The 19,861-nt window shown below is 41.2% G+C and overlaps 1 protein-coding gene across 1 annotated transcript in view; it reads left to right on the forward strand.

Moving 5' to 3' along the window:
- NCOA7 (nuclear receptor coactivator 7) overlaps positions 1–19,861 on the forward strand; it is a 69,337-nt gene that overhangs the window by 15,969 nt on the left and 33,507 nt on the right. Inside the window, exon 7 of the mRNA XM_012660788.1 lies at positions 14,384–14,510. Within this exon, the coding sequence (XP_012516242.1) occupies positions 14,384–14,510 (127 nt within the window). The remainder of the gene's footprint in view (positions 1–14,383; positions 14,511–19,861) is intronic.

Consider the following 19,861-nt stretch of genomic DNA (forward strand, 5'->3'; position numbering starts at 1 on the left):
GGTGGTTTTAATGAGACAAACATGAGGTTATCATAAGTACCGTGTGCTGAACCACTTTCGTAACTTTCTACCCAGTTGATTTTTAAATGAAGGATGATTTTGATATTCTCAAGTGCCAGTAATCGAAAGTGCTCTTCCGTTGAAGATAAAGGAATACCATGGAGCAGATCCAAATCTCGCTAAGTGCAGTAAAGAGGCAGGATTGTCATTTTTAAAGTGCCTATAATTCTGGGGAATGAAAGATTCTTTGGCCTTATGGAGGGAGTATCTGTGACTCAGCAGCAGAGAAATGTGACACGGAATCTCCTGGGTAGGTTCAAGGGGCTGTATACCTCTAGGGAGATTTGTATAATATTTTTAAATTGTTAAAGAAAATACTGTATTGTTTATGTGACGATCTATGATAGCAGGGATAGTGGCATAGAAATTCTTCAGCCGTACATCACTGAGAATGTCTTTATAATAAAAATAATTAGGAAATATTCTTTTTGGACAATAATTGTTTTTCTTTTGTATATGTGGTGGCATAAAAATGTCTTTACAAAGGCCTTGCGATTAGTTTTCAAAATTGTTAAACCCACGCAGCTTGCCTTTTCCTAACTAGTCATCAAACATCATCATCTGGGCAGACCTTGGCTAACACACTTGCCAAGAACAAACACACTCAGTAGGCTTCCTTCACATGAATTCTCAGTAAAGCAAAACTAAATTCCAAGCAAGGGCATACCTTCTGGCTGATTCCTACCTAGAATCATAATTCTCATATTAAGAGAGTTGTCTCATTTTAATAAATTATAATTTAATGTGAAAAATAACAGGATTTTTATTAATGAATTTGCTAATAGCTTTTCCCTGTCTTAGACACAAGCCCACGTTGACATGGACATTAAACATAATTTGTTTTGCATTTATGTAATATACTCTTTCTTTCACCTGTGCCTGCAACTCCCACAGTATTTCATGGAAACTTTAAACTAGGGATACTGGGGTAAGCAGGGGGAAAAATATGTATCTGTTATTACTATTTTAAAATGTTTTGACAGAAGCAATGCAAATTTCTGAAGCCCTGTTAAAATTAGAGCCCTAGAATTAGAATTTCACAGCTGAATAGTGCCTTAGAGATTTAGGCCAATTCCTGACTTTCTAGGTGAGGAAAACAAAGCACTGTCAGCCACATTGTGGGTTGTGTGGACTTTTGTCATCTATCAGAAAAATTATCTATCATATATCACTTTTTCTCTGGGAAAATGTATTGTTTATACTATAAGAAAATTGGTTTTTTTTTTTTCAATTTAATTATCTTTAATGGGACTGTGTGCACCAAGGACTCTTGTAGAATAATTGAACCAGTCCCACACATATAATTATTTTATTGTCATTCTTTAACCCAGAAGAAATCCTTAATGCTGAAATAGTGCTTCTCTTTGACTTCTTATGCAAGTGGTTTTTTTAAAAGTTTTTTTAAAAGAGATTTTTAAAGTAGTAGGTCACTTGTTGAATGACATTATGTTGCATTTCATAGCGTCCATGACTTATTTGTCCTCGAATAGTAAATAACCTGAAATACTTGGTTTTCTTTCTTGAACTAATTATTAACCAAAGGTTTTCTTGGAGGCATTATATTACACTGTGTTATTAACGATAGTTTTTTTGTATGTAGATATTGGGGAATTTTGTTGTAATTGTTCCTTTATGTATTTCCATGTCTACCTTCCCTAAAGGAATCCACATTTTAGTTTATGAGTGGAAAGATGGAGCAGTACTATAGAATTCCCGCCCAGACCTCCACAATAAGAAACAAGTTTATTTTTGTTTCCAATTTATGAAATTCTTCAGGACTTAAGTCTCAATAGAAGTCCTTAAGGGGGAGCTAAGAAGTGTCATGTATTGCTTTTCTTACTCTCATGATAATTTATGAATTCCCTTGCTATTCCAAACTGAACGTTTCTATAATATTTGCCTTTCTGTTTAATGGATCGTGTATCCATTGGAGTTTCAGCAGCAGAGTGGAACTACCCTAGCAGTGGTTCCTTCCTAGGATATAGTGTCCTCTCATAGACCGTATAGATGTGGCAACCTGTTCTCTTTAGGCAGTGCTCTCTGACTCAATCAGTAGACCAGGACTCCTTGTCACAGGAAAATCATAGTTTGATGTTGACAGAACTTCACAAATGTGTGTTTCACTATTCCTGTCTGTTGTTGCTAGTACTTTGTTTAAATGTCTACTTTCTCCTTTTTTTTGTTATCACTAAGAAGTTAACTCTACAAAACCATTACTTCTTCGTTTACAGTGAGCTCTGTGGCTTCCTTAACTCCATCATTGAATGACTAGTCTACCAAGTAAGAAAATGGGGAGGGCAGAGGGTAGGCACAGCAATGATGGAAACCCTGCATAGTCTTTGTTTATCTCCTTTGGTTTTTGTGAGTGTTTTTTCCTGCAGCAATTCTTATTAAATTTTAGATACTAGAAATTAGAAATATGAAATAGTTAAAAACTGCCAAAATATATTAGTTTTATTTAGCTTGGTAGAAGTTTTCTAAAGATACAGACTCTCTGTGAATCCAGGAAAGCTGGAAGTTTCTTCTTGCGCACCTGTACAGTGCTACTTGAAACTCAGATTCACCGGGAATTAAGTGCGTGTCCACCTTAAACCCTCCCTGTCTCCACTGCAGCTTACAGAATCAAATACTTCTCTTGAATCAGCTGAAGGTGACAGTAGTGTGCCTGGGACATTTGCAGTTTCTAGAACTCCACTTATAAACCTGAGAGATCCCAGCTCTTCTTGCTCTTATTCTTGGTGCTAATTTAACCCTGAGGACAGTAGATAATTCCACCATGTTTTAATCATCTACTATAGGATTTCTCAACCTTGGCACTATTGACATTTTGGGCTGCATAATTCTTTGTGGCAGGGGGATGTCCTGTGAATTATAGGATGTTTTGCAGTACCCATGGCCTCTACCCACTAACTACAAGTAGTACCTCCACAGTTGTGGTGAGCAAAAGTGTCTCCAGACATTGCCAAATATCTCCTGCAGGACAAAATCATTTCACATTGAAAACCACTGCTCAGGTATTAGACCTGGGCCTATGGACCATTCTGAAAGTGGTCATGAGCTACAATAGATAAATCATTTAGGGATTTGGCTACTTAAAACTTCATTATACTTGATCATATTCACAATATTTGCTTATCTGCATATATTTTGTTTCCTTTACTAAACTCTAATTTCTTAAAACCCTTTCTGCAAAAAATTTCATTACAACTTTTTTAACTGTCTTATTAATCAGTAATTATATATAAAAATAAACCATTCCTTTAGGAGCAATGCTGTTATCTGGAAGGGTAATCCTAAATTGACAGAGAATGGACTAACAATAAGGTTGTTAATGTTGACAAGCATTTGACTTTGCATAAGCCTCGGCTATGCAAGGGATGACAGTACTGTCCCCTGCCCTGGAAGAGGTATGGATTCTTGGGCCAGAATAACAGGCCCCAGAATAAGAGCCCTAGGATCAGGAGGATGTGAATGAGAATCTCTAGGAAGTGTGGGCCCTTGAATGAGATACTTTATCCCCTTGAAGCATAGTTTCTTAATTTGAAAAATGGGCCATTGTGAGTATTAAGTAATTAGATCATATTTGCGTGGTTGTTGAATGCATATTTTCTGGCAGGCCCTGGGTTAGTTCTAGATAAATAAGACTGGGACCCCACACTGAGGACCTTATGAAAAGCTATTGAGAATAGTTCCTAGCACTTTCTACAGACCTAATATATGATACTATTCCATGACTTTGATTACTGTTCTGTATAAAAAAAAATACTATGATTGTCTTTTTTTCCCTTTCTCAATACTAAAGAGATTATGTCCTTGTTTAGAGAGAGCCAATAATTCCTGTCCAAATCAAAAATATTGTCTTTTTTCTAATTATGTATACCCTTTTAACCTGTAAAATGTTTTATAATAATTCGTTTTATATTATCCAGCTTTTAAAATAAGTAAGTTAGAAATGGTATTAAATAGCAGAAATTATTTAATATGTAGAATTTGCCAAGTCATGCACAGATGTTTAATCCAAGATGAATTAATTGGTTAGTGTGATTTGTATAATGAGTAAATGAATAAGAGAGGGAAGGGGGAGAAGGAGAGGGAAAGCTCATGGGTTTTTAAATTTTTTTTAAGTTAAAATAATGATGATAACATAATTTTAGCAACACTTGAACATACAAATAAGTCAAGAGGAGGTGGGGACAGAATCTATTTTGCAGTCAGTTTTTTTTCACTTAATATGTTGTGCATATTTTTCACATCATATACTATGTCATTATATGTGTATAAACAATATATGGCAGGGCACAGTGGCTCACGCCTGTAATCCCAGCACTCTGGGAGGCCAAGGACATAGGATCACCTGAGGCCAGGAGTTCAAGACCAGTCTGGGCAACATAGCGAGACCCTGTCTCTACAAAAAAATTTTAAAACTTAACCAGGTGTGGTGGTGCAACTAGTCCTAGCTACTGGGGAGGTTGAGGGAGGAGGATTGCTCGAGCTCAGGAATTTGAGGTTATAGTGAGCTATGATCATGCCACTGCACTCCAGCCTGGGAGACAGAGTGAGACCTGTCTCAAACAAAATAACAATATAATTATCACCACCATGATGCTTTCTGATTGATTTAATCATGCCACTACTTTGGATATTAGGTTGTTTTGAATTTTTTGGCCATTATGAAGCAATGTTACATCTTTATAAAATCCTTCAGGTAGTCTTACCAAATCAAAGATTATGTTTAAGGTTTTAAGTACATGTCGCACATGAAAGTGTGTGGACATTTATATACCCACCAGCATAAGAGTATTCTTTTCCCCAGATGCTGGGAAATCTAAGTATTATGATTCTATTTTGAGACAGGATCTTGCTGTGTTTCCCAAAACAATACACCCTACAGTGATCCCTGACTGGACTCGCAAGTACAGTCTTTTTCTAACATACCTTGACCGGTGAATAACACATTGTCACTACAAGGAAGAATCAGAGTCGGGGACCCTTTCCTCATGTAGGAACAATTAGTTTTAGTTTCTAAATTCAGAAATGCTGGAGATTAAAGCCTGCGGAGGGATGTATTCTGTTTCACAGTTATAAAGGTGGATGGAGTTACAAAGAATTTGTAGCTTAGCTCAGTGGGCACCAAGCTTAGCTATGTCATAAAACCTTGTAGGAGCCTTTAAACATACACGTAGCTGGGTCCTTCCCTGAATCTTCTGCTATTTAGGTTTTGGGTTAGAACCTTGGAATCTGTTAGGCATCCTCCATATTGTGATAAACAAAAGGACATTATCTTGTTCTTATTTTCCTTTAATACCACATTGTCTGTCTCCCCTGTTTCTTCGATACCTTTTTTCCTTATCTCTATCATCCTTTCCCATTCTTTTCCTTCTTCTGCTTCCTCTTTATTTTTTATTTGTTTTTAGAGACAGGATCTCACTCTTCCATCCAGGCTGGAGTACATTGATGCAATCATAGCTCATTGCAACCTCAAACTCCTGGGCTGAAGTGATCCTCTTGCCTCAGCATCCCGAGTAGCTGGGAATACAGGTGCACGCACCACACCAGGCTAATTTTTAAATTTTTTTTAGAGACAGGGTCTTGCTATGTTGCCCAGGCTGGTCTTGAACTCCTGGGCTCAAGTGATCCTTCCACCTTGGCCTTCCAGAGTGCTGGCATTACAGGCATGAGCCCCGGAGTCCAGCTTGCTTCCTCTTCAAATGTTACCCTTTTAATGACTCTCTCTCTTTCTCACAATTGCCTATACCCAGTAATCTAATTTTCTCTAATATGCCAATCATTTCCAGCTATCTTTAGTATAGAACTTTCTATTAAGCCCCAAACACATACATACCTACTAATCTTCAGTATTTGAATCGTCCATGGATCAAAAAACTTAAGACTAATGCCCCAAACTAGGTTTCTTATTTTCACCTTTATTCCTGCCACTGTCCCCACAGCTCATGCCTCTTGTTTTCTCTATCATAGTAAATTTATCCATTCTGTCTCTGCGGCCAAAATGTGGGCATCATCTTGCTTCTTAGCCACCTCCCCATGTCAGCCAGTCACCATAGCTAGCCCATTCCTTTCAACATCTCTCAGATCTCTTGCTTCCATTCCAGCCTTTCTGTGGACCACCGACCATGTTTCAACTTTAAGAATATAAATCCCACTTACTGGATGGCTAGCTTGGGATGCCTGACTTCTTCCCCCATAACCTCCATCACCTAAGTGCACATATTGGGTCAAACATCTCCTCTAAGAGACTTTCCCTGTCTGGTTTCCATGCCCCTCCACTGAGCTCCCACCTCTGTCGTGGCACTTACTACATACACTCGTCTACAGCTGTGGATTACTTGTGGCTTTTTCCTGCTGCACTTTACATTTCTTGAAGGCAGGGACCAAATATTGTGACATTGTGTCCTACAAACACCTTAGAGTCTAGTATATAATAAATATTCTTAAAAGTTAGTCGGATGGATGCATGAATAAATGAGCCTATAATATATAAAAACTTATTCCTCATCACTAAAATAATGTAGAGGTTTTATATAATGTTTAAAAAATATAAAAAAGTAATAATGACTAAATAAAAATCTCATGATTTTGTTACACAGAGCTAGCTACAATTCATTTTATTTGTGTAGCCTTTTAGCCTTTTTTATATACATGGATTAATAATACTATATAGACCATATATATCCAGTACATGTAAATTGCTTTTACTTAAAAGAATGTCTTTCTGTGCCATTAAATATTCTACTGCATGTGTTTAATGGGCATGCATTACTTTTATAATGAGAGACAAAATCATAAAATTAATTCTCCTATTAAACTCATTTTACAATGGGAAGATGTTCAAGACTGTCAGAAGACCAAGCAAAATGCTCTTAACAGCACCTTTCTTAGAGAATAAAGGATGAATTAAAGAAATTACAAGCTGACCTAGTTTTCCAGCCTGAAATCTTTAACCATAGTTAATGTGAAATTTTCTGATCAAAAGTCACCTTGCTTTTAATAAGATCAGGGCTAAACTGGAATCTTTAATGACTGTCAGTGCCAAGAAGACCATAGTGTTGAACATCTTCTAACTACTATACTTTCTGGAACAACTTAGGTCCTACTCAGCCAAACCAGGTAGATTTCAGAATACAAACCTTGTGATTTTTAAGTACCATGCACCATCGTGTCATGCTATATGTAATCTAATAGTGATGTTTTAAGGTGAGAATGTCACCAGTAAAGAAAAAAACACAGAAGGTCTCCAAACAATTGCTAAAGGAATTGTCTTTTTCTCTTCCTATTTAGTATGAATTTTGAAAAACCACTGAACAAATATATGATTATTAGTCATTTATATATGATTCTCACTTCTATTTTTTAGAAATAACTTAAAATATTTTGAAGTGATACTGCTTGTTCCTCATTCCTTTCCTGGTCATTTCGCCTTTTGTTTCATCAACTTAAAATTCTAGAAATTCTTCACCTTCCAAAGACACCTTATTAAGCAGCCACCCTTCAGTAACTTTAGTATAAGCCTCAAGTTAATCATTGACTCTTTGGCCAGACCTAAGCTCATGAAAAAAATAACCTCCTTTGTGAGTGAGCTCTTCATAGTGGCGGCTGTGCTTTTGGTGGTGGAGCGAGCTTTCAGACAGTAGCTTTGGAGAGTAGCTGGGGGCCCATTTCTACCGCGGGCTAATTAGCCCCTGCCGATGGGTGCTGCACACAGTGTCTGGGAGTAAGTATGTGGAAACAGTAATTTTTGCAAACCTCAATGCCTTCGGGGGCCAGGCTGTGGAATGAGGATGAAGGAAGCTTGGGGCCAGGGTTAATTACAGAGCCCTTGCTCTATGCAACAGCTCCTGTGGACCTCTGTAGCTCGTAGGAATGGGAACGTGGGCCTGGTGTTGCTAGATCTTCTGATTTTTTTCAAGGGAAGCTGAAATATGGATTATAAGTGTCAAATCTCACCAATTTTTTTAGCATTGGCCACTGTTTAATTTAAAAAAATAGTGAACAGACCAAAAAGAACATATCCACTGCTGGGTCCAGGCTATGGGCTGCCAGCCTGAGGCCTCTGACATTGATATTAATATAAATTTTAAGTTGTTACTTATTTTTGAGTGATCCTTTTTATGACTATAGCTGTTGTTTTAAGCAGTGATTCTCAAAAGAGCTTTCCTATTGTTTTTGGTGAACCACAACAGAGAAGTGCATTTTTTTGAAGCTTTATTGAAGTAGAATGGACAATTAAAAACTATATGTATATATTTAAGGTGTACAACCTGATGATTACATATGTGTATACTTAGTGAAATATAAACCACAAGCTAGTTAACATATTCATCACCACACATAGTTTCTATTTTCTTCTTTTTTGATGCGTGTGGTAAGAATACTTATTAGCACATTTCAAGTACCTGCATACAATATAATATTGTTAACTATAGTCACATTGTTGTACATTAGATCCAAAGAAGAGGAGTGAGTTGGTTTGGTGTGTCATAAATAATGTTTTCTTTTCATAGACATCCTAAGACCCTTTAAAAATGGACATTATACAAGGTAGGGCATTACTAACTATTGGTTTAATTTGGAGATATAGAATATCGAAACTGGAAGAGATCTTACATAGCAAGAAAAATTACCTACTTCACATAAGGACTTCCATCCAGGCCATTGAGACTAGATTTGAAAAGTTTTAATAGTTTTCTAGCAGCAACCTCTGTAGTAAAGAATGCTTTGCCCACTGGCTTTCTGTAGCTGGATACATGTGTCTTGGAGATGTGCTATTTGCTATGAATCTTCCTGGTGTTTGATGACCATTTTGTATCTGGGTGTCTGGATCTCTGGTGATATCAGCTAAGTTTTCCTCAATAATTCCCTTGAATGGATTTTCTATGCTTTTAGCTCTTTCTTCTTCCTCAGGGATACCTATCATTCATATGTTTGTTCACTTCTTATAATCCTGTATCTCTCTAAGTGCTTGCTCAGCCTTTTTAATTCTCTTCTCTGCCTCTTTGAATGACTGGGTTAGCTTGAGAGCCTTGTTTTCAAGCTCTGAGATTCTTTCTTCTCCTTGGTTTAGTCTGTTGCTGAAGCTTTCTGCTGTGTTTTGAAATTCCTTAAATGACTCTTTAAGTTCTATTATATCCTTCCTTATGTTGTGTTATCCTCTTTAGTGAGTTTTTCACTGATTTCCTGAAATATTTTTTTGGCTTCCTTTTGTTGGTTTCCAACTTTCTCTTCAATTCCACTCATCTTATTTGCCATCCATATTCTGAATTCCATTTATGTCATTTCAGCAATTTCCTGTGGTTGTAGTCCACTACTGTAGCTCCATTGTGATCCTTTGGGGGCGTCGAATTGTTTGTTTGTTTGCTTGTTTGTTTGTTTCATGTTGCTAGGGTTCTTTTGCTGGTTTCTTATCTGAAACCTATTTTTGTTGTCCCAGGGCTTATAGGATTGCAGGGCAACTGCTCTTTGCTGGGAACTCACCTGCTTAATTAGAAGAATGGGCGATCCCTAGATGGCGCTTTTTTCCTACTCTGGATTGTAAATGCGGCAAGGGAGGGACATGTGTACAAATAGTCTGTAGTGCAGCTGTTCTGATTTGTCCTGCTCACCTGTGATTGCCACTGTTCAAGCCTGTGCTGGATGATCTTTGTGCTGGCTGTTGGGTTATTCCCCAGGTCGCAAGTTCGAGTTAGGGCAGGGTGAGACCCTCTCCACGGAGGCTGGCATTGTGGGGATTGCTCTGCCCAGGTCTCCTCACAAGGTGACATGGCAGCTGGGTAAAGCTATCTAGGCAGGGGTCATGGGTTCCCAGGCTGTGTGTGTTTGCTTGAACCAAGTCCCGGCAGCTTGAGGCCGGACGGTCCCTGGTGGGGCACTGGACACTGGGGCAGTTCCACCGGTTCTGCAGCAGTGGTGAAGACTCAGGGGTGGGTTCTTGGGGTCCAGGTGCAGCACCAGAATCATGGGGATAGTGTCCTGTGCCTGGGGAGAGCTCTGGGGGTACAGGGGAGGGACCTCAGGCTCCCACACCAGAGCCTCAGAACCGGGACTGCAAAAGAGCCAGAAGAAGAACGTTAGAGCTGGAAGCAGGGCCCTATGAGTGGCTGGCTGTTTCCACCTAGGGACAGAGACAGGTCTGCACAGGCAGCAGGCTGTTCCGCAGGCTCCGGGACTGCAGGCTCAGGGACCGCGGATGCCAGTGCAGGAGGGGGTCCGTTCCAGCAGACTGTGGCATTCTCCCATCCTCCCCGCCCCCACCGGGTCCTGCTGAAGCAGTCACCCAGTTTCCCAGGTTGGGGCCTGTAGCGCCCACAGCAACTCCTCTGCCCAGATCCTGCTGTGCTGTAGGGGAGGTGTGCTTGGCTTCCAGTCACAGGGTACGGCTCAGAGGAGGCTTTGCTCAGCCCACTCCCTTCCCCGCTCCGTGGGGGTGATATGAAGGCTACTGCTGCAAAGCTGAGTCCAGTGCAGACCTGGGGATGGCGTCAGCTGAGGAAACCCGGGATTGGCTGCCAGCAGATCCTTACTGCATGTGTTCTCTGGTGCAATGACTCTGCACAGACTCTAGGCAGCTCCCTGGGTCCATTCTGTCCAGACAGAGGCCTGTGGTGGTGGGGGGGGAGCCCTGTCACAACTCCGCCACAGCACCTGTGGGGTGAGCGCAGTGCCCCGGCGCTCTATCCTCCTAATCTTCCCCACGTGTGCATGCCTCCCCATAGATCCCTTCAATCTTGTCGAATGTATCGCCGGGTTACCTTCTCCTTCACTGTTAGTGTCCTGCCTTGCTTCTCTGTGATTTCATAGTGTTGCTTCCGAGAACTATCCATAGGTAGGCCTCTGCCTGCGATTTGCACTCCTTTCCTTGAGAGTGGCGTGCTCAGCGGCTGCTTCTAGTCTGCCATCTGAAGGTCTCTGTAGCTGTATTCAGAATGAAGCTTCCAGAGGTTTTTGACAGAAGTGCATTTGAATGCTTCCATTTATAATCGACAATGCAAGTACTCGATGGGCCTGCAGACACATGGATTTCAGTACTTTCTAGGCCACATCCTTTCTTCTTCCCTTTCCTTAACATACCCTCTGTCAGTACTTCCCAATCTCTCTACCACAATATACTCTGCAGTGTGTTTTTAATGTAATCACTATTAAATTGTTGAATGGTTCCTGCTTATAAATTTTAAGTCAAGTGAGTAGTTTAGGCGTTATATTCTCCTGTGCATACACCTAATTTCTTTTCCTACCAGTCAAGCAGCCTTTGACAAAACAATAATGACTTAACTGCTTCTGGGTAATATTGGTCAAGTTTGTTGGTTTATGTGGTGGCAAGATTTTAGATCATCACATAGAAGGAACTTTCTATAAAATCTGTCCAAAAGTAGAATGAACTTCCTTGTACATTTAATACTCCTGTCACGGGTAAGAGGAGCTAGGTTTTCTTACCTTCATTTTAGAAGCTCAGACAGATTAAGGAACTTTCCCAAAGCCTCCAGCTAGTTCCCTCCAGCTTGGGAATTCAGGTCTTTAACTTAGAAATGTGTGCTTTTTAAACTTTATCTCACGGCTATGTTTAAAAAAAAAAGTGTTGTGGGGGAAGCAACAGTAAATTAAATCCCACCATAACTACTAGTGACTCTTGTTCAATAAAATAGATTGTAATTACACCTAAAGTCCATACACCTGAGGTGTGAATGGTATCTGGTATATGAATGGTATATCTGTCGAATAATGTTTTGTTGCAAGCATCAATTCTTAGATTTTTCATTAGGTTTTCTATCCCTTAAGCCCTGTGGCTTTGTCACTGACAGGCTTTTATGAACTAGCAACACCAGGTCAGTGGGACTGGCCCTAAAGGAAGTGGTAAAGCATATTAAGACTGTGAGTTGAGCTGGGTGCACCCCTAACGTGCCATGTGACCTTGACTGAGTTAATCTGTGCAAGCATGTGTTTCTCCCTCCGTTAAATACGAATGATCATAATAGTGCCTACCTGGTAGGGTTATAATGAGAATAAATGAGCTGGTTCATACAGTAAGTGAAAGTTGTTGCTGCTGCTGCTATTACTTCATCAGCCTGCGGTGCTTTGTTGCTTCTGAGTAAAGTGCTGCCTTCCGAGAACCTGTATCATTTACCCTCTATGAATTTCTTCTTTAGAGATGACGACTTTATCTGCTAAATGGGAACTTGTAACTTGAACATGGTGACTCCTTTGGAGTGAATCCCTAAAGGAGACTTGTGTTGAAGATAAAGACCTTAGAGGTTTATGAAGAAATCTGATTAAGCCCAAATTTGTCATTAAACGGAAAACGTAAGCAAAGTGCAAGTGCCAGGTTTTGTTATTAACTGTTACTGGATAGGTTGGTTTTGTGCCTGGTGAAGTGTATATGGCAGGTTTCTCCCCATGCCCTCTGCCACGCCTGGGGTCTGGCTTTGATCATCTCCTGCTTGGATCGATTTTGTAGCCATAACAACAAAGTCATTGTTTCTACTTGGTCCTATCTCTTCCTGGTTCTCCCTACTTGGCTCCATAGCAATCTTTCTCAGCCACAGATCTGGCCGTGCCTTGTCCCTGTTGGAGCTGTGGGCATTGCTTCCCAGTGTCTACAGAGTGCTTCTCAAGCTTCGACTGTTCCCACACCTGCTTTCCTTCACAAATATCCCTAGACCTGTCTACCATCTGTGCTCCCGTTTGCTTAATACTTGTCTTTAAAGGATTTAAATCAAACCATCATTTTTTTTAACTTAGCCTTTTTCTAAGCGGTAATATCTGTGAGATCAGAAGTGTAATATATGCTGGTTGTATTTATTACTACACCCTTTCAATACATACATAGCTATTCACATATGTTCTGTTACCCTCTGGAGTCACTGGGGCTGCCCCTGCCACACTTCAGGAATCAGTGGCCTCACAATGAAGTCCAAGCACTTTATCTTATGCCTGGGACTTTCTGTGACCCAGTGACCCACCCCCTCCGGCTTCTTCCTTCTCATCTCCTGCCTTGCCATTAAGCAAAGGATAAGTCTTGCTTTTTCATTCCTCCTGTCAGGAATTCCTCCCCTGCCTGTTGAGTTCCTGTTCAACACAGACATCCCAGCTCAGATGCTCACCAAATGTCTGTGTTAGGATTTTTTGGTTTACTCTCCACCACCTGAGCACTCTTGAGGCAGAGCCTGGGCCTCCTGCATCTCAGCAGCCCTGTCCCCCTGTCCCCATTGCAGAATCTCTGTCAGAGATCCCCAGTGACCCGATTGCATTGTCCTTCTTTTTCTCTGCCCTGTCTACTTTGACCTCATCACAGCATCCCCCTGCTCTTCAGGTCTGTGCATGGGTTACCTCTGGTAGAATGCCAATTCCCCTTCCTCCTGTAATGGACTCTTCTGCCTCCCTCAACACCCAGTTTAACCATGGCCCCTGGGAAGCCTTCTCCAACCCCAACCTTAGATGCTTCTCCACAGGGCACACCTTTTTCATCACTCTTATTTTAAAAAAGAAAGCAGCAGTGTGAGCACAGAGTCAAGATGGATGCTGCCACAGATACCAGAACAATGGCTGGAACAGAGAGTGCATTCTAGAGAGTGGCACAAAATGAAGCTCCCAGGCAGCCATAAGGAGTTTGAATTTATTCCAGAACCTACGGGGAGAGACATGGGAAGGATTTCACACAGCTTGGTGACGTGATCAGGTTTGCATTTGATAAGATTGCTTCCACCTCTCTGCCATTTCTCCTTGGCCTCTTTCCAGGACCACTTCTGCTTCCTCCTTCAGTATTAGTTTCCCAGGACCCAGTACCTGACCCAGTTCTCTGCTCATGGGTGTTCCACACCCACTGCTTCAGGAACAGTGAGCAGCCAGAGTGGCTGTAATTACTGGTAAGGTATTGTGTTGGCTCGCAGGAGGCCCTGGATGGTGCCGTGAGGCACCTGAGGCCCAGAGAAGCTCAGTGATTCATCCAGACCACAGGATGAGTCATTGAGGAAGTGCCAAAAAAGCCATCAACAGGCTGTCGGAGGACAAGACCTATGATGGCTGAGATAATGCTGATTTTCACAGTTGGTGACTTTTGAGAAAATCAGCTTTACTAAAGGGATGAGGGAAGGAATAAGATTTTAAAACTCTGCCCTCTCCCAGAAAGCATCTGAGCTAGATTTGATTTAACAAAACGTATATACAAAATGGTGAATAAAATCAGAATAGAAGAATTGAGGAATGTAAAGGACTTGGAAAATCTGTTAACCCAAATATTAACAATACACTCTGAAGGGAACTTGAGGCATGGGAAGGAACTTTAGGAATAAACAAAATCCAGAAACTTATTTTTTAGGGATGAGGAAATGCAAACAGATTTATGGATGTAGAGGAGTTAGAAGTAGGGAAAGGATGAGTATGGTGGGTGCAAATCTTGGAGGAGATTCACCAAGGAATGGGATTATCAAAAGTGCAGAGAGGAGGTGAGAGAGAAGTTACTTCTTCTGAAGAAAAGGTTGCTAAGAGCGATGGTAGAGGGGGCGCATTCTAAGAACGGTACTGTAGAGAATCTCCATCCAGAGAGGGGCAGGTAGGAGAGTGGAGTTGGAGCTGAGAAAGGGAAGGTCTGGAATAGCTGCTATGTGGAGCTGCACCAAGAGAGGCTTTTCCCCAGCCCAGGTTAGGTGCCTTCGATTTGTTATAGACCCATTGAACATGAATAAGCAAACTCAGCAACATTCGTCATCCCAAGTCAGGTTATAAAGATGGTTGTGTTTCTGTTTGTGTGAGAGGGTGTTTGGAAGGGCAGGTACAGAAAGCTCACCACTGTGGGTTTCTAGGGGGTGCTGGTGAGTTGGAAAAGTTGGCCCAGAAGTGTGTGAATCCAGGGGGCACCTAAGCTGGGGAAACAGAGGAGCAGAGGTCAAGGTGGGCGAGAACTGGTAGAGCCAGGAGGAAGGAGTGGGCGAGATGGAAGGCAGGGGGACAAGAAGGGGAATTTCAGGACTTGAGGTCCGTTTCCAGAAGGCAGGGCTGAGTTCTGGAAACCAAACACTAGGAAAACCCAGTTAACCGAAAAGTAGCCTTCCAAGAATTAGGTGAAATAAACTTAAGGCAATTCTAATCTAGAAGGAAAAAAAGATGAAGTCACATCCTCTCCCTCCCCACTTAAATAGTAAAAATAACATAAACAAAAGATAGAGAATGGAGCAGAAGGACGGCTGGGAAGAGGAACATTGATTGCTTCCATGTGGTCTCCAGGGGCCTTGGAACTTAAGTAAGCAAGCTGATTCTACGTGAATCTTAATATTCTCTCAGGGACAGGCCATTTTTATTCTTCATTCCTTCTACTTTTCCCTCAGAGGCATGGCACAAGGGTCCGCTCTGCGTGAGAGAATGAGGGAATGCTCCACGGGAAGCCGTTGTTGAGGGAAGTCGGGGTGTGCCAGTGCCCTGACGAGGAAAGTCACGAACATTTCCCATCTGAACGCCCATTGCAGAACCTCCCCTGAGGCTTCCAAAGGTGGGGGTGACTTGGCTGCAGAGACAGCCCATGGCCTGAGCAGGGGCAGGTGTTCAGAGCTGCTGCCTCTCTATTCCCCCCAAGCACAGAGCGCAGCACCGACTGCACTGAAGGGCAGTGCCAGGAGTCCCCCAATGGAAAGAGCAGAAACAGGGGCTGGGCCTCACGTGGCCTAAGGGCCACATGGGACGTCTCACTAATAGTACTTCAGCTTCATTAATAAAACCCAAAGCCAAGGAAGTAATTGACCTGTTCTATGATGTGAGACATCTGACTATGGACAGATACAAAAATGTACCTGCCCCTTTGGAGTTTAATATTTATTTAAAAAAAAAAAAACAGCTTGGGGTGGCTGGAACATTTCCAGGGATGGGATGATGGACACATTATTCAATCTTTCTGAGCTTCAATTTCCCTATCTTTCACTTGGGCATGGTAATACATGGCTCACAGAGTTATTGTGCAGTGTAGGATCCTAGAGGCAGGGTATCACAGCTTTTCTTTTTAGGTAGCTGGTATGTTATATTGCACCAGCATTGGTTAAAACATAAGGTTGCTTCTCTGTTTGGTGTTAGAATGTTTGTGACTCTAAGCCTCTATTGTGTGATATTTTGAGAATGCCTTTCCCTCTTCTCTAGAGACCTTCCTCATGTGCTATGTCCCCAGAAGCCTAGTGCTTAGTCAGCTAAAAGGGCCAGCCCTGGCTGCTCTTGACCTGTCATTGTCTGCTGCAGGTTAGGCCACTGTGGGCACAAACAGACCCAGTGCCTTGGTTTACTACTCGCTGAAAACCCAGCAATCCCAAAGAATATTCTTGGGATATGCCCCATTACCTGGTCACCCCAGATTCCTGCCCTAGGCTGAGATATTTCTTCTAGAGAAAATGCACTGGCAGCCAAGAGTGCTCCATGCCAAAATTAAGCAGCCCACTCCACCCCTTTCCTTCCCACCTGCACTTATTACAGCTCCTAAGCCACCCACACATATGCATGGGCAGCATTTCCTTCCATAGCATGCCCACAGGGCAAGGCTTGGTCTAAGTTGCAGAATCAGCAGCACACCATGCCCAAATGTAGCTGCTTCTAAAATGATTATGGCAGGACCCGACCACTTCCCCCAAGCCCGCTGGAGAGTTTCCCTTCAGAAACAATGAGATGGAGAAAGGGGTGTTGTCCTTTCCTGTGGCCTTATCTCAGTTAGGACCACCTTAAATCATTGGGGAAGCTCTAATAATACTGAACTTCAAAAGAGAAGATATTGGACATTCAGTTCCTCCTCGGGAAATCCTTTGGACCTTATACAAATCTTCCCTCTCTTCCACCCCATCCACCTTCCCAGTTGGTTGTAGGAACTAGTTGTCTTCATCAAGCAAGGAATGCCCAGTCATTTTTAATATATCCTCCCCCTGCCCCAGAATAATAAGTTCTACTTACATCTGCATAATTAAACAGGATAGTTCAAATTGTCTCCCTGAGCAACTTAATGTCTGTTACCAGAAAGGAAAGTGACTGGCAATTGCTAAGATAGGTTCTCTCCCTAAAATCTTCATTGACCTTTTCATACTTTACATTTTCTTTTAATGCCTAAGGAGAAATGAAACCTGGACTCCAAATCTGCAACTCATTTCTCATTCCCTTGCAGTCTTGCACAAAATTACACAACAGCATGAGCTGTTAACATTTCTCAGAACATATCCTTCACTCAGTGTTTATGTTCGTATGACAGATTCCCCAATGAGGGTAAAATGTTAGAGGACAAAGGAGCAGTGCCTCATGGAAAGTGAGTCCAAAAAGTAACAAAAATGTGTATTATGTCATAATTAGGAAATTAACTGGGAAATGGTTCAGAAATCAATGTGGAACAAGGGGAGAGCTTTGTAGAATGGAAGAAAGAACCCTGATTGCCACCTCAGGAGATCTAGCCCTGGCTGTGATCCTGATGGTTGACTTCAGAGCCCTCATTCTCTTATATCTAAGGAGAATTCATTGATTTAATGAATAGCCAGCGTTCAGTTCTAATATTCCAGAAGGTAAGCTCCTTGAAGACAGGGTCATTGGCACATAGCGAGTGCACGGGAACTGTTTTCAAAGGAAGCAATGCCCATTAGGCAGAGACCACCAGGAACACACCTGCAGTTGAACAAGTTGGGTTGACTGCTTGCAATAAGGGAGAACACACACAATAGGGAACCATGGGCCAGCTCAGTAAGAGGGTGTTAGAGAGGAGTTAGAGGATTTAGGTTCGTGGCAGGGAGGACTTGAGGAAACAGGACTGTCCCCTAAATGGGATGCTGTCAGGAAGTAGAAGTAATTTTATGATTGGCTATTTTATTAGGCTATATTATTATCTAGGAGGGAAGACCAGAGATACTAATGCTATAATTGGTAAAGAAACATAATCATTGATATTATCCAGATTAGGGGGATGTTTGGTCATTTTTGTGGTTAGACAACATTCATGTTTTTGCTTGTTTTCAGGTGTGATTACAGAATGGTCTTGTTTTTGTCACAATTCATCATGGTCACAGAGTTGGCCTTGTTTGATGTTTATGTTTTATGAAGTTATATTCAATAGGAGAACACCAGGCATAGCCCTGAATGCCAGGCCAGCTTCTAGCAACACTGAGGCCTGACCGGTAGTACCAGCCAGCTCCCAGGGAGTAGGGCCTGCTTTTCTTTTACTCACAAGGAAGCTAGCAACAAATATTAGGAAGCCATTTGTGCCCATGGATTTTATGCACATAATAAGTGTTTCCTTTTCCAAAATTTAGAGTGAAGCATATTTGGTTCTCAACTCCAAAATACATTTAGGATGAACTAAACTTTTAAGTATTAAAAAAATTGAGAGTTAAAATTGTATACTTAACAGACGTCTCTGGAGTGGTGATTTATTTCATACTTTTGAAGTTAATTTTTAATAGGAATGTTCATACTACATGGTAAAAATAGTTCAGAGGTTCAAAAAAGATATATATTGCTGGTGGGAGGGCAAAAATAATATAATCCCCCTACAGAACAATGGTGTCATATATCAAAATGGTAAATGAATTATTCCTTTGACAGTGCAGTTCCACTTCTGGGACCATGTCCTGTGGCTACACCTGTATACATGTGAAATGACTCATGTACAAGGTTAATTCCTCACAGCAAAATCTCGGAAACAACCATGTCTAACTACAGAGAATGGTTACATAAATTATGGTAAATTCGCTTAGTAAAATACCATGTAGCTACAAAAGAAAGAATGAGGAAGCTGTCTATATACTGGTAAGGAAAGATATGTAGGCTATATTGTTAAGTGAAAAAGCAAGGTACAGAATAATAATAATAAGGAGAAGACAAAAAGAGATAGATTTATATATCTACATAAATAGTACTACAAATACATGAATGAATAAAGGGGTCATCTGTGGGGCTTGGGGTGGACAGGGATGTGAGTAAGAAGGAAATGTCTCATTATGTGCCTTTTAAAATAGAATTTTGATGCTTGAATGATATAAATGTACTACTTATAACAAATGTTAAAATAATTTAAAGATACAGATGATATAAAATGTCTTTCTCCCACTCCATTCTAGTCCCCAGAGGTAACCATTTTGATCAATTTCTTTTGTAGCCTTTCAGAATAGTCCATTGTATTAGTCAAGGTTCTCCAGAGAAACAGAACCAACAGGACGTGTATTATATGTAGAGATAGATTTATTTTAAGGTATTGGCTCGTGTAGTTGTGAGGGCTGGCAAGTCTGAAATTATCAGGGCAAGCTGTCAGGCTGGAGACTGGGGAAGAGTTGATGTTGCAGTACCAAGTTTGAAGAAAGTCTGAAGGCAGAATTCCTTCTTCCTTAAGGAACCTCAGCCTTTTTCTTTTTTTTTTCCCCCTTATATATGATACAATCTTATCAATGGAGTCAGTCTTTTTCTCTTAAGGCCTTCAGCTGATTGGATGAGGCCCATTCATATTATGGAGGGTGATCTGCTTTACTCAAAGTCTACTGATTTAAATGTTAATTATATCTTAAAAATACCTTCACAACAACATATAAGCTGGTGTTTGACCAAAAACTGGGTACCTTGGCCTCACCAAGTTGGAACGTAACCGTCATATCCATGTGTAATCATAGCATGTATCATTTCCCTTCAGAAACAATGAGATGGAGAAAGGGGTGTTGTCCTTTCCTGTGGCCTTATCTCAGTTAGGACCACCTTAAATCATTGGGGAGGAAGTGCCAAAAAAGCCATCAACAGGCTGTCGGAGGACAAGACCTATGATGGCTGAGATAATGCTGATTTTCACAGTTGGTGACTTTTGAGA

Source organism: Propithecus coquereli, unplaced genomic scaffold (genome assembly GCF_000956105.1).
Source record: "Propithecus coquereli isolate 6110/MARCELLA unplaced genomic scaffold, Pcoq_1.0 Scaffold68, whole genome shotgun sequence".
NCBI classification, from domain to species: Eukaryota; Metazoa; Chordata; class Mammalia; order Primates; family Indriidae; genus Propithecus; species Propithecus coquereli.